Source organism: Crinia signifera, chromosome 2 (assembly GCF_055691185.1).
Source record: "Crinia signifera chromosome 2, ASM5569118v1, whole genome shotgun sequence".
NCBI lineage: Eukaryota > Metazoa > Chordata > Amphibia > Anura > Myobatrachidae > Crinia > Crinia signifera.
In genome coordinates, this window is record NC_139218.1 from 272,913,968 (window position 1) to 272,927,800 (window position 13,833).

The window sequence follows — 13,833 nt, forward strand, 5'->3', positions numbered from 1 at the left end:
TGTAATAAAAATGTGGTATTTAGTTATCTGATATTACAAAAATACAAACAAAAATTAAAGAACACATAAAATATGCAATGGTATACTGCTGTGAGTTTCCAAAGATGTATATATAGTCGGGTGTGGTATGTTTCTCCGACAGTCGGGATCCCAACAGTCATTATCCCGATGTCGGGATCCCGACTGCCCGGACACAGACAGCGTGGCCAGCGCAACAGAGCCCCTATTCTATTCTCCCTCTATGGGGGTCGTGGACCCCCACGAGGGAAAATAGCCGACGGCCGTCGGGAACCCGGCCGTCGGTGTTTTAACAGTCGGGATCCCGACGTTGGGTTAATGACTGTTGGGATCCTGTCCGGCACCCATATAGTCACCCTTAGTGTCATAGGTCTTGCAAATCTTACAGTGTCCCTTCTATGATGCCCAGTGCAAGTATGTCCAATGGATGTCGCTGGTACTCCTATGGTGAGTGGTAGCCAATGCACAGGTATTCCTCCCCAATTTGTGTATGTGTGGGTCCGGCATCTTTAGAGAGGTGGCGTTCCTCCACAATGGTGTGCTGCCGTGGTAAGATGGGGGGATCCCAGTTATTGCAGGTGGCAAAAGAGGATTCCAAAAAGTTAAGCAGGATGGGCTGGTTGGGTCACTTGCTGAGGGTGTTGGAAGTATTTGAGGGTGTCATAGCAATAGTGGGGTCCAAGCACCAGTGGCCTACGCACTTCGCTGCTACAGCAGCTTTTTCAAGGTGTACACACATCTGCAGAAGCCCTGCAGTGTGGCTGGCTGGGGGGCAGGACCACTGTAACACCATTAAATGTTTACCATTTGATGGCAACAAACATTGGAATGCCACCAACAAATGGTAACACCACTACCAATGAAACAAAACCTCGATGGTAGTGAAACTCGCAATGTGATGTCTATCTCTAGTGTCAGTTAGGGATGGCCATTGACAAATCCCCCATCGATGGCTTTTAAAGCAGGAACCATTGATGGCTATAAAACATTCTATCACCGGCCCCCGATAGTTCCCACCATTGCTTAGCTGCGCATGCACAGAGGAACGGGGTGGGCCGTCCCACTGGGAGGTGCGCACATGCACAGTAGAAAATGTAACTAGATCTTAATGTAGGTAAAGTGTCTTCTGCGCATGCGTGCACCTCCCAGCCGTGGCGACGCCGGGTGAACCTTAGTCCAGTATTAAGTAGCCAGCCGGATAGCACGGGGGGCGTTGACGCTGGCAAGCCAAGGAGAGAGGGAGATGAGTGGGACAGATGGTGGGGGCGTTGTATATGAATACATACAGCTGAGCGGCAACCAGCAACTACGATGCTGTACAGCCACACACCCAGCTGCCCATACCAACTGGGCTGCCTCATCGCTGTCTGAAGAAGAAGCCACAAACTGCACTGAGCTGAGTGGTGGGGCAGGAGATGGACTGAGGGACTGTCTGACTGCAGTGGCGGGGGTGTGTGTGTGAAATCATTGCCATTGAATGCCGTCCAGCGTAAAACTATTCGACCCTCGCCTATGGATGCCCAAAGCATCGAGCACTAGGTCCCAACCGTCAATGTTTTGGTAACATTGATAGTTGAATGCCATCAGTGCACAGTAGGTGTGGGATGGCCATCGGTGCAGTCACTATCGATGGCGATTCTGCACCCAGCCATCGATAGTCAGAAACTATGTGATGGATAGATTCTAAGCTTGCGAGCAGGGCCCCCCTACCTCCATGTCGGTTTGTATCTACCCAGTTTGTTTAATAACTGTTTCCAATTGTAAAGCGCAATGGAATATGCTGTGCTATATAACAAACTGTAAATAAATAAATGGATAACCATTGATAGTTTTAGCTATCGATGGTTATCCATCACCTTTGACTGAATGGCCGGGGGACCAATCAAAATGTGGGGGCGGGGCTTCTGGGTGTGTTGTGGGGGCGGAGCTTGAGGGTGGGGCGGAGCTTCTGGGTGGGTGGGGGCGGAGCTATGCTCCATGTCCCAGCACCTTGAAGAAAAAAAAAAGAAATATAATTTCTACTATGCCATCGATGTAGGGAAACCATCTGGTTCTCCCCCCATCGATGGCAACAGTATTTATTCGACATCGGCCATAAACCATCGATGATTTTGAATCATCGATGGCCATCCCAGTGAGCGGCAAAATGGCTTTATCTCTGGTTACAGTTACAGTGCAGTCTCCCGTGTGTCTGACTCTGATCATGATACTCGCGTACCGTACCGTCCGCAGTCCACACAGTCTATTCTAGTGCCGCACACAGGCGGGGTCAAGGGTAGCCGGAAAGCTGATGGTGTTACCCGGATCTGCTTCCGGGGCGGTGTGACCTGTGTGTGTGTTTGTGTGCAGCACGTTGTTGCTGTAGTGTGGGTGAAGGGGGGAGCCGGGGTGTCCTGCCCGGATAACGGAACATGGCGGCCGCTCCATGGAATCGTGTCCATATCCCGCGTCCCGCCATCCAGTGCCAGGTGTCCGTGCCTCTGGGAGACCACACAGGTGACCCCAAACCGCAGCACGCTGCCCACCCTAACAGCTACTGTAGCTAACACATACGCACACTGAGCGCAGGGGGGGTGCCCAGCCACCCCTGCACCCCACTGCTGTCCCTGCTAGTGATTCCACATTAGCTGTGCCACATACATACATACATACTGCATGTAACACTAATGAAGAGCCCACTCATCCATAAGAGCGATTACATTGTGACTTTTTTCTATGTCTCAGTAACGCTACGATGAATATGTGTGCGTGTATTTGTATGAAACTTAATTTGCACAATGCTGTCCCAAGACATCAGGATTTAAATAGCTTCACCTGTTGATGTTGTAAAATGTATCAGCTAGTATGAGTAGTGCTGTAAAAGTTGGAGTTAGGAAACACTGTTTTTGTGTTAAAAGCAATACAAACTATACTCCTACCACCAATCCATGACACTCCCATTATACCACTTTTACACCAAAACTGGCAGGTCGCACCTGGGTTTTTGGACCCAGAATGCGACCCGGCAGTTGTTCTCTTTTACACCGGCATCCCCTGGCATTATGCCGGGTAGGGGATGCCTGTGAATTCGGACCCTGAGCCAGCCGGGAAAACCGCCGTCCGTCACCCCCGCAATGCCGCCTGACACCCCCACAAAGACGACCAACGCACTGGGGGCAAGCCCAGCACCCAGGTAAGCTGCTGGGCTGCCCCCAGCCTCCGTGCGCCCCCAGCCTCCGTCCATGGGGTGAATGGATGCTGCACACAGGCATCCGTTCACCTCTGCAGCTGTCTGCATGGTACCGCAGACAGCAGCGGAGGCTGTACGCAGCCCCTGCCCAACCTCCGGACTGACCTCAGGGCGCTGCGGTCCAGAGGTTGGTGCTCCCTGATTGGAGGAAATGGGTCCCTGGGTCGGATGACCCCCGGGTTACCCATTTACATGGCCCCTGACTCCGAGGAAGCCCCGTGTCCGAGCCTGAACATTTGCCGGGTCGGACACCGGGTAACAGGACCCGGGTTATTTATTTTTTGCCCTTTTACACCAAGCCCCGAACTGGAGCGGCAATAATCCGGGTCGCGGCTCTGGTGTAAAAGTGCCTATAAGACCTACTATCTACATGCATTTTTGTAGCCACTGCCCAGAAATGTCCAGCACTTTTCCAGGACATTTCTTTGTGTGTGCCGACGTCTTTGTGCGTACCCTCTGTGTAATTCATGCACAGTAACAATGTTTACCTTTTCTCATTCACTCACAATGGCAGAATATTACTCATCTCTGTCAATATTGGCATTACATGTGCATCTGCATCAGGCAGACGTGTATTTTTAATGTTGAAGGTATCAAGATCTGTATAGTGTAAAATAAATAATAAACAGTGTATAGTTTAATAGTTTTTGCTAAAATTATTGATTGTCTTTTGCTGACATACATTACCAGATTTTGGTTCCCACCAGACATATAAATATTGAGGTACTGTACACAGCTTAAGTATGGTTTAGGAATTTCATTTAGGGGTTGATGTAATTTTACGTCACGCAAGTCTGTGTGATTAAGGGCCTTATTTTGGTTCATTCTTTCTGACAAAATCCTTCTTAGATGGGCAAAACCATGTGCACTGCAGGTGGGGCAGGTGTTACTTGTGCAGAGAGAATTAGATTTGGGTGGGGTTTTACTTCAAAGTGAGATCTATATTGCAGTGTAAAAATAAAGCAGTCAGTATTTTCCCTGCACAGAAACAAAATTACTCACCCAAATCTAATTCTCTCTGCACATGTTACATCTGCCCCCCTGCAGTGCACATGGTTTTGTCCATCTAAGAAGGATTTTGTCAGAAAGAATGAACCAAAATAAGGCCCTAAGTGATGCTATATGCCATACTTATGGTTCTGAACTCACTGATTTTTGCACACAGAAATCTTTATTAAGTATGGGACGATATTGGGAGACTGTTAAGATGATGGACCTTGGATGCCCCACTCCATTGCAGTGGCCGCTCGCCCTCTTTGCGGTTCATCGAATATGTATAATTGTATAGAATTATTGTGACATAAGTTTCTTTACCTTTCCATCGTTCTCCTGTATTCATGTTCAATTAATTTTCATTACCAAAAAATGTATCCAAAAATGTGCAAGGTAAATGTTTTCAAAAAATTCCTCAAATTAAATTTGTTTTGGAGTAATCAGTGAAAGTCATATTCAGGTATTTGAACCAAGAAGATGATTTATTTTAAAATAAATACAATACAGTATATTTCTGTAACTTACAGCACATTTATATGTTCTTCAGAAAAATGTGTGAACAAGCTTCTTGAAAGATGTTTTGAAGTCAACTCATCCTTGAAAAGCATTGCATTGAACATTGAGGTGGCAACGCTGGATTCCATACTGTATGTTTACCACCATCGCCTGAGTTATCATAAACCGTATTTGGCATTAAAACAGGTATGTTTTGTAATATAATTGCTTAGAAATATTTTTTGTATATTACCACAGCTGGCAGTTAAGCAAGCTGTACCTCATAGCCCAGTGAGACAGGTTTTGCCAGGGTATTCATTAGCTTGCTTACTTTACCTCCATTGACTTCCATAATGATCACCTATTGACTTGATATGTGTGTTCTGTATATTTGTTGCCTCTACTGTGTTTTATAGTTTGCTATATATTGTATGTTCTTTTATCTTCATATAGATGTTGAGTACTTTAGTTTTCCAGCTGAAGCCCACCAGTGTGGTATCCGGTTGATCGGTCTAGGTTAGGCAGGTTTTGTAGATATCCAGGCTTGAGCACAGGTGACTTAATTATTATCTGAGGGATTCTGATTAAACCATCTGTGCTGAAGCCTGGATATCACTAAAACCTGCACTGTTTGTGTGCCTTGAGGACCGTGGTTGGGAATGCCTGGTCTAGGGCAAGGGTGACCAGATCAGTCCTCGAGATCTTCCAGTGACCACATTTTCCAAATCTCCTAGCTGGTGCACAGCTGTAGTCATTACCAACTGTCACCGTTTCAACCATGCTGCATTCATTCCTACTATAGATCCACAGGTCGCCTAAAGGTGCCCATATACGTTACAATTATTGTATACAATATCGCATCTTGGTTTTGTGATGAGATCTAGTACAAAAACTATGTGCGGCACATACTTTTTATACTAGATGTCATCTCATCTCAAAACCGAGAAGCGATGAGATGCGATATTATATTCAATATTGTATACAATAATTGTAACGTGTATGGGCACCTTGAGAAACATCACCTGTTGGTAGATCTTAGTGTTCCCGCTAGGCTGTTTTAGCGGTGCGCTGCACCCTGCCCGATTTTTAAAGGGCAAAATGCGCCCTGCCCCTCTCGCAGCGCCCTGCTAAAACAGCCTCACGGATGCCTTGCGCTTCCCCGGCAGCACAGTGGCTTCGGACGGGCCAGGTCCGCCCCCTTTGACGGTGGCGGCCGGGCACGCCCCCTTTGATGACAATAGCGGCCCGGGCATGCCCCCTTCATGACGTCGGCGGCCCGGGCACGCCCCCTTCATGACGTTGGCGGCCCGGGCACGCCCCCTTCATGACGTCGTCAGCCCGGGCACGCCACCTTCATGACGTCGGCGGCCCGGGCACGCCCCCTTCATGACGTCGGCGGCCCGGGCACGCCCCCTTCATGACGTCGGCGGCCCGGGCACGCCACCAGCTGTGACGTCGGCGTGCCCGGTCTGCCCCCCCCCCCGCGCCCTGCCCGCTGTCACTCCTAGAGTGAACACTAGATCTTAAGGACAGGTTTGGCCTCCTCTGGCCTTTAAGGTGCCCATACACTGTGAGATTTTTCCAGTGCGTTTTGAACTATATCGGATCGCGTGCGATGCGAACCGAAGGCAGCACATACTTTTTGTGGGTGTGGTATAGGGGTCCGACAGTCGGGATCCCGACAGTCATTATCCCGACGTCGGGATCCAGACAGCATGGTGAGCGCAACTAAACCCCTTGCGATTTTTAATTGTAAACCCACCCTGATGGTTAATTATGTGAAATGCTCCCCCATTGTTAACGCAATGCCACGATCAACGTCAAGCCGAAGCGTGGCGAGCGCAGCGAGCCCGCGTCCTCCGACCTTTTCATACCCCCACTATTCACGTTGGTGTGGAGTTGACTTTATATAGTGTGGCGAGCCACCGAGCCCGAAGCGTGGCGAGCAGACGTGTAATACGTGTGAAGTAATGCGCGTGCTCTCGCGGGGCTCGCCACGCTTCTGGCTCGGTGGCTCGCTACGCTCGCCACACTATATAAGATCAGCTCCACGCCGACGTGGATATAAGATCAGCGCCACGCCTCGGGTTCACGTTGATAGTGGCGTGGCATTAACAATGGGGGGGAATACACTGAAAAATGGGGTCTGTGGGGCATTTAACATTGGTTCCCATGTAAAAATCGGGTCGGTCGGGTCGATCGCATGCGATGCGATTTGGTTGCATGCGATGCGATCGACCCGATTTCATACAATTAAAATCGGTGGTGCCGTGCTAGGAAACGCGTACATGGTTTTTTTTTATGCATTTTTGGGACCTCTCTTAGGCAGTTACCTAGATTTGAGGGATTCTGAGTAATTTGTCCAAACCTGTATTAGGTGTACATATCCATCATCAGTCTATTGAGGGCAAATGGGGCATAACACATGACTAGGTAGATGTGCCTAGCAGAGTTCCCATCACTCATATTCTTAATATCCTGTCACATTTACAAATGTGCCCAATAACAATTAAATCTGTTTCAGTAATGGGCTTATTGGATTATTTCGGTACTTGTTACCTATCTGGGCGCCCGCTACGTTAATTGTGCACCATGCTATTCTCCGTATAAAAATCGTATCGCATCGTATACCACAAATGCACATACACGATATTGAACGATGCGATGCGATCCGATTTCGTACCCGCTTTTATGGTTGGCCCATAGGATATATAGGAACCCCCCCCCTGATGGTTTAAAATGCGCCTCCATTGTTAACGCCACCCCAGTATTGACGTCAACCCGAAGCGTGGCGAGCGCAGCGGTACGCGTCCTCCGACTTTTTCATACCCCCACTATCCACGTCGGCGCGGAGTTGAGAATAGAATAGTGTGGCGAGCCCGAAGCGTGGCGAGCGGACGCGGATACTTCACAGGTATCCGTGTCCCCTCGCGGGCTTCACAGGTATCCGCGTCCCCTCGCGGGGCTCGCTGCGCTCCCCACGCTTCGGGCTCGGTGGCTCGCTGCGCTCGCCACACTATTCTATTCTCAACTCCACGCCGACGTGGATAGTGGGGGTATGAAAAAGTCGGAGGACGCGTACCGCCGCCCCTCGCGGGGCTCGCTGCGCTCGCCACGCTTCGGGTTGACGTCAATACTGGGGTGGCGTTAACAATGGAGGCGCATTTTAAACCATCAGGGGGGGGGGTTCCTATACAAATCGTGGGTTTGCGGGGTTATTACATTGAAATCAATGTAAAATCGGGTCTCAGGGACCATTTAACATTGATTCCAATGTAAAAATCGGGGTTGATCGCGTCACCGCATGCGATGCGATCCGATTTAAAATGAAATCGGATCGGATAGCATCGTATGCCATCGTACATCATCGTGTACCGATTCCGATGCGATGCGATCCGATTTCATTACGGTGCCGTACGTTGAAAACCTGGGCGCCCAGATAGGAAACAAGTACCGATTATTTTTGTGCCACAAAATGCTGACTTGTTGCCCATTATTACTGCTGATATAGGAGAATGCGTGGCTAGCCTTGTTCTTTGTCCAGTACTCTTACCATTATGCCAGCATGGACGGCGTAATGGTTAGCATTACTGCCTCAGCACTGAGGTCATGGGTTCGATCCCCACCATGGCCCTAACTGTGTGGAGTTTGTATATTCTTCCCGTACTTGTGTGGGTTTCCTCTGTGTACTCCGATTTCCTCCCACAATCCAAAAATGTACAGATAAGTTAATTGGCCTCCCAAAATAATTAACCCTAGAATGATTGTGTGTGCATGTACATGTGGTAGGTAATATAGATTGTAAGCTCCACTGGGGCAGGGACTGATGTGAGTGTTTAAATATTTTCTGTAAAGCGCTGCGGAATGCGTGTGCGCTATATAAATAATAATAATAATAAAAATAATTATTATTTAATCATGTGTCCTGTGTTTTCTGGTGACATTCCTAATGGTGTGCCTGTTAAAAAACTTTTTTTCTTTCCTTCTATTTGTATCAGTATCCTAAAAAAGAATGGCCCATGTCACTGTTCTTTGGGGTGAGGGTAACCTGGTTTAGATATGTTACCTCTACTATTTCTTTTTCTTCAGGTACAGCAGTGTATAAAACGAATTCGCTCTATGGGCTTGGAAGCCTCCATAAAAGAGATTATCGATTTATGCCCAAAGTATGTGGTTTGCTCAGTTTTCTTTCTGCAGAAATGCTTTTTACTGTATATGACACATACTGCTAAAATATAACATACCCTTTTTTCCATCTGCTCACTTTTATTATTATTATAGATGTTGTGGAACCATAAGTGTCATGATGCTTTGTTGGGTATTGCCCAACAAAGCACGTTATTTGTCTCTGCTTGTACACTGAGTGGCTCCTTCTTACATATATAGGGGGAAATTTACTAAGATGTGAGTTCTATTTTACATGGGATGTTGCTATGGGCAACCAATCAATTTATTATCTTGGAGAAGGTGCTAAATAAATAAGTAGTAGATGGATTGGTTGCCCATAGTAACACCCCATTTAGAATATAACTCTCATCTTAGTAAATGTCCCTCATAATCTGCTCTCTTTCTCATTACTTGCGATGCATTTACACGTGGTCTCATTCCTCTGTATAGGAATGATTTTGATAAATGTTTCTACTGTATATATAATAGTCATTTACGAGGTTATAAATTCACGTGGACTAGTTTATTTGCAAATGTTTTATGTCTAGAGCTGTATATGACATGAAGCGTAACCTTGAATGTTTTATTTGTTTAGGAATACTGATTTTGACGACCTACAGAATTGCTCTCTGCCGAGTCAGCCTATTATGGAACTAGGATCTATGAAGATTCTGGGTGCCTGCAAATTATTGCTCCGTCTCATGGATTGCTGCTGCAAGGCCTTTCAGTATCCTTTCTATGTTCTTTGTAGTTGTACACAAAAGGGAAACCTTTGGAAAATGGGGCACAAACTAGGTGTGACATAGTATGATGTAAATTGCACTATTTTTACCTTGCGTGTAACGACTGTTTACTGTTCTGGCTTTTGAAGGAAGGTGGCTTTTATCAGGCGACACATGACTGACATTTTTATGCACCAAGTTCCCGCAGTCATTACATAATGTTGGACAGTTGCGGCAGGATCTAACAGTCAGAGCAAAACTGCATTGCATGCAACAATTTTATGTGTGCTGATGGTACAACCTAATAGGATGTCAGGATAGGTTTTTCTGCTTAATCTTAGACATACTACCCGGGATTTTGGCCAGGTTTACCCGGGATTTTCAACCCAGGTCACTCCCGGGATTTTAGTAACAGACCCCCTTTCACACTACACCTCAGATCCGGGAAAAACCTGGGTATACCTCTTTCACACATAAGCCAGGCTTTTCAAGCATTCAGTGTTTCATCATTAAAATGGGCAAGGACCTTTTGCAATATTTGCATACACTATGGCATGGGTCCTCAAACTGCGGCCCTCCAGATGTGGTGAAACTACAAATCCCAGCATGCCTTGCCACAGTTTTCCTATAAGGGAGTGTTAAAACTGTGGCAAGGCATGCTGGGAATTGTAGTTTCACCACATCTGGAGGGCCGCAGTTTGAGGACTCATGCACTATGGCATCCTTCACAGTGCCTGTGATTTGAGATTTGATCTCCTCTTCTCCATGCACATGTAACAGCTCTCTGACCTCCTCTTCCTTCCAATGATGTGCCATGCTACCTGACTTCCCACAGGACTCTGTACTCTGTTGCTGCAAAGAAGCAACATGCAGCTCTGCCTCTGCAAGTGCCTCCGCACATGTGCCTGAGGCATCTTCCTCGGCTGCAGCTGATGACTTCATCAGAAGACGCCTCGGCAGCAAAAAAAAAGCCACATCACATGTTTAAGACTGAAAACCCCGGGTAATACCAGTCAGACATAAGCCGGGTATTTTACCCGGTAGTAAAATACAGTCAATTGCAGGTGCTCAGTATCCGGGAGTGAAATCCCGGGTATACCCTTTCAGACATACGCTAGTCCCGGGTTTGGGCACATTCATGTGAAAAAACCTGGGATTTTCGCATATGTCTGAAAGGGGTATTAATGAGTCATCAAAATGATCAAATGTTTTTCTGAACCGTAGATTTTGGTGGTTTTGCATATAGCTTTAATGGAAGAGGTTAAAATATGATTGCAGATAGAATATTGTTAAGAATTTGGATAATGCAGGAACTTTAAAATGCTGCATTTGACCTCTGGTTAATCCTGTCTAGGAATAATCATTGCACTACTGTATTCTGTTCCTGGTGTATACTGATTAAAAGGTCATCAAAAAAATGTGCAGACACCAGCATGGTGTAGTTAATTAAAGTTAAATGTTGTATACATGGATAATCACATAAATTAATGTGTGTAACTGGTGATATTATTGCAAAGTAAAACATAAGCAGCAGAAATGGCAATGCGTTTGGTCAACTGAAGGACCAGATCAGCAGTTCGATAGGGTGTTTCAGAATGCAAGTTCTGTTGTCACGGGAATAAAAATATCATATTTTTTTTTTTTTTTATAGAAGCAAATTTAGATCACAAATGATAACATGGTTGGCTTTAACATGGAGGTCAGAGTAGGTTTATTGAAATATGACATGACGAGTTATGTGTGGCAGAGGTGGTGACCTAGTTGGATCAAGTTCTATGTTAAGTGCACTTGAGCCACCCTAGCAAAAATGGATCCCTGGGATAGGTAAAGTTTTGCATTTCTAAGAGCTCTCTGCACTTCCTGCAAGATCACTTGGTGTTTCTAAAGTATTTCTTGAGTGTCCAAAGGCTGTGGAAAACCAGAAAAGTACTACACTGGAAGGTTATTCTTAACCCTTTAGCAGTCCACAATTTTTTTTTTTTGCAATTCAAACACTGTGGTTTAAATGTTTTAATTAATTATTTTTTTTATTTACAAATGGTCTACATTGAATTATGATGTTAATGTTCTTATTTTAAAGTGGCTCCCCATTGTATTTGCTACTAGCGTTAGGGCTGTTGAGCCTGATTAGATGCTGGACCTGGAAGGGTTAATAGCACTTACAGTCCTTGATTAAACAGGATAGTGGGCATAGCAGTACATGTATTTATGAAGATGTGCATGTCCTACCAACGGCAGCAAAGATTTTTATGTGGCCCTGAATATAGGCTTAAGTACATTTATGTTTCTACCTGTTGAACAGAAAATAGTGGTTGAATTTCATTGAAATCCAGATATTTTCCCTTAAACGTCTTAACAGTTTATGTTTGCAGCATCTGAATTTACAGGAGTTTATGGTCCTAAATGTTACACTGTTGGGATTGCTTAGCCGATTATGGTATGTACATCATGATACAAAGTACTCATTTATTGTAAGTTTCTTATGAATTTACCCATTCTATATTCCTGCAGGATTTCTATATTTTGGGACGTTTTACATAAAAATGAGTATTAGTGACAGCGTTGGCAGGTTTAAACCATTTTATTTTTCTTTCAACAAATACTGTGATTTTTATTATACTGTGACTACAGGTAGAGCAAAATGAGTTCTTAAAAAAAAGCAAAATACGGAAAAAAAAATGCGAAAGCATATTATTCCATATAGTCATTATTCCACATTCTTGTTGCTTGATACTGTATATAGGGAGAATGGGAGGGTGAAACAAATGAGAGAGCTATTCAATCAGCCTAGCATCAGCTAAGAGTCCACAATCTCCTCCCTAACAATACTATAGTACTGGTGAAAGCCACAACTAAAGGTGTCCACCCGAGACCTTCCCGGGCAACAGGATCACATGTGATCTTTTCATAAGCGTTCCTGTTCCCCTGCCGACGGGAGAGGGCTGAATCCAGAGATCATATGATCTCTGGATCCGATCCGATGCACACGATGCCGCATATTGCATCAGTTGTCAAAACACATCCAATTTGGACAGTTTTCATCCGATCCGTTGGCATTGGATAAAAATAGGCCCAATCCAACCTGTATATAGCGGTCAAAGGGGCGCATTTATCATTCTATAGCGATCCTGGCGTGATGACAACGCCGGGCATCGCATTGCGAAGCCCTGACCCGGAGGCAGTTATGCGCTGACCCCCGCCGACCTTTCTGACCGCACTGCCCTGCTCGGGCAGTGCGAAGTGTAGCCATAGGCTACAATGGGCTATCGCCATATCAGAATGGCGATAGCCCAGGGGTGCGATGTTGGGCTGCCCGATGTTGATACATCGGGCAGCTTCGCATCCCCCATAGAAACCTATGGGGGATGCGGCCGGCGGCGCTGCAGGGGGGGATCGCAGCCGGGATCGGAGATTTCTGCTGCGGTCCCCTTTAATACATTTCAGGGATACATAATATTTGCGGTTAACCCCCGAAAACTGGTGTTTTCGGGGGTTTAGCCGCAAATCTTACTTGATAAATGGGCCCCTTAATGTTCTCAATCTTTAAGGATAAACCACACATTAGACGTAATAAACAGAGAAACACCTCCATGGTTTAATCTTTGTTTATTTCAGTTTATACCCTTCAGTCCTATTAAGACTATTATTTAATATGTTTAGTCTGTCTACATATATTCAGATGTAATAGGAGTAATGAGCTGTAAAAAAACTAGTATTAGTGAAATACATTATATAAACGCCTAATTATAATTTGGGTTTTCAATGTCGGTAAACATGGTTGATCAAAGTTTCTCATCGAAAGCAATGTTTCACAGTATTAATATCATAAGTAAGATTGCATTTTTTCAATTAAAACATTCATGCACAAAAGGAAATGAGTTTTAAGAACCCCCCCCCCCAAAACAAAAGTTTTTCTGATTAGTCACTATATATAGTAAAGACAAATTCCTATTGTATTAAGGATAACCAGTTCTATCCACCAACGATTGTATACAAGCATATATAGGGGGTATTCAGTCTTGGGCCACGGCTGTTGAGCTGGCCCGACAGCCGTGACCCTGTCCCATTCTTGATTTGCATGACCGAGAAACAGCAGGTCTGATTCAATGGGGGCGTGGCCTTGAGCTGCGGCCGGGAGCTTGTCACTTCCCAGCTGTTCTCGGGAGATGGCCGTGGGAGAATATCCCCCTTAGTCTCATTCACCTTGAA

The 13,833-nt window shown here is 45.6% G+C and overlaps 1 protein-coding gene across 1 annotated transcript in view; it reads left to right on the plus strand.

The window, feature by feature from the left end:
- Positions 1-2,172: 2,172 nt before the first annotated feature.
- The window catches only part of RMP64 (ribonuclease MRP subunit p64), a 30,296-nt gene continuing 18,635 nt past the window's right edge, over positions 2,173-13,833 (plus strand). Inside the window, exons 1-5 of the mRNA XM_083168653.1 lie at positions 2,173-2,514; positions 4,788-4,942; positions 8,825-8,901; positions 9,498-9,629; positions 11,984-12,061. Coding sequence (XP_083024779.1) covers positions 2,430-2,514; positions 4,788-4,942; positions 8,825-8,901; positions 9,498-9,629; positions 11,984-12,061 — 527 coding nt within the window. The 5' untranslated portion in view covers positions 2,173-2,429. The remainder of the gene's footprint in view (positions 2,515-4,787; positions 4,943-8,824; positions 8,902-9,497; positions 9,630-11,983; positions 12,062-13,833) is intronic.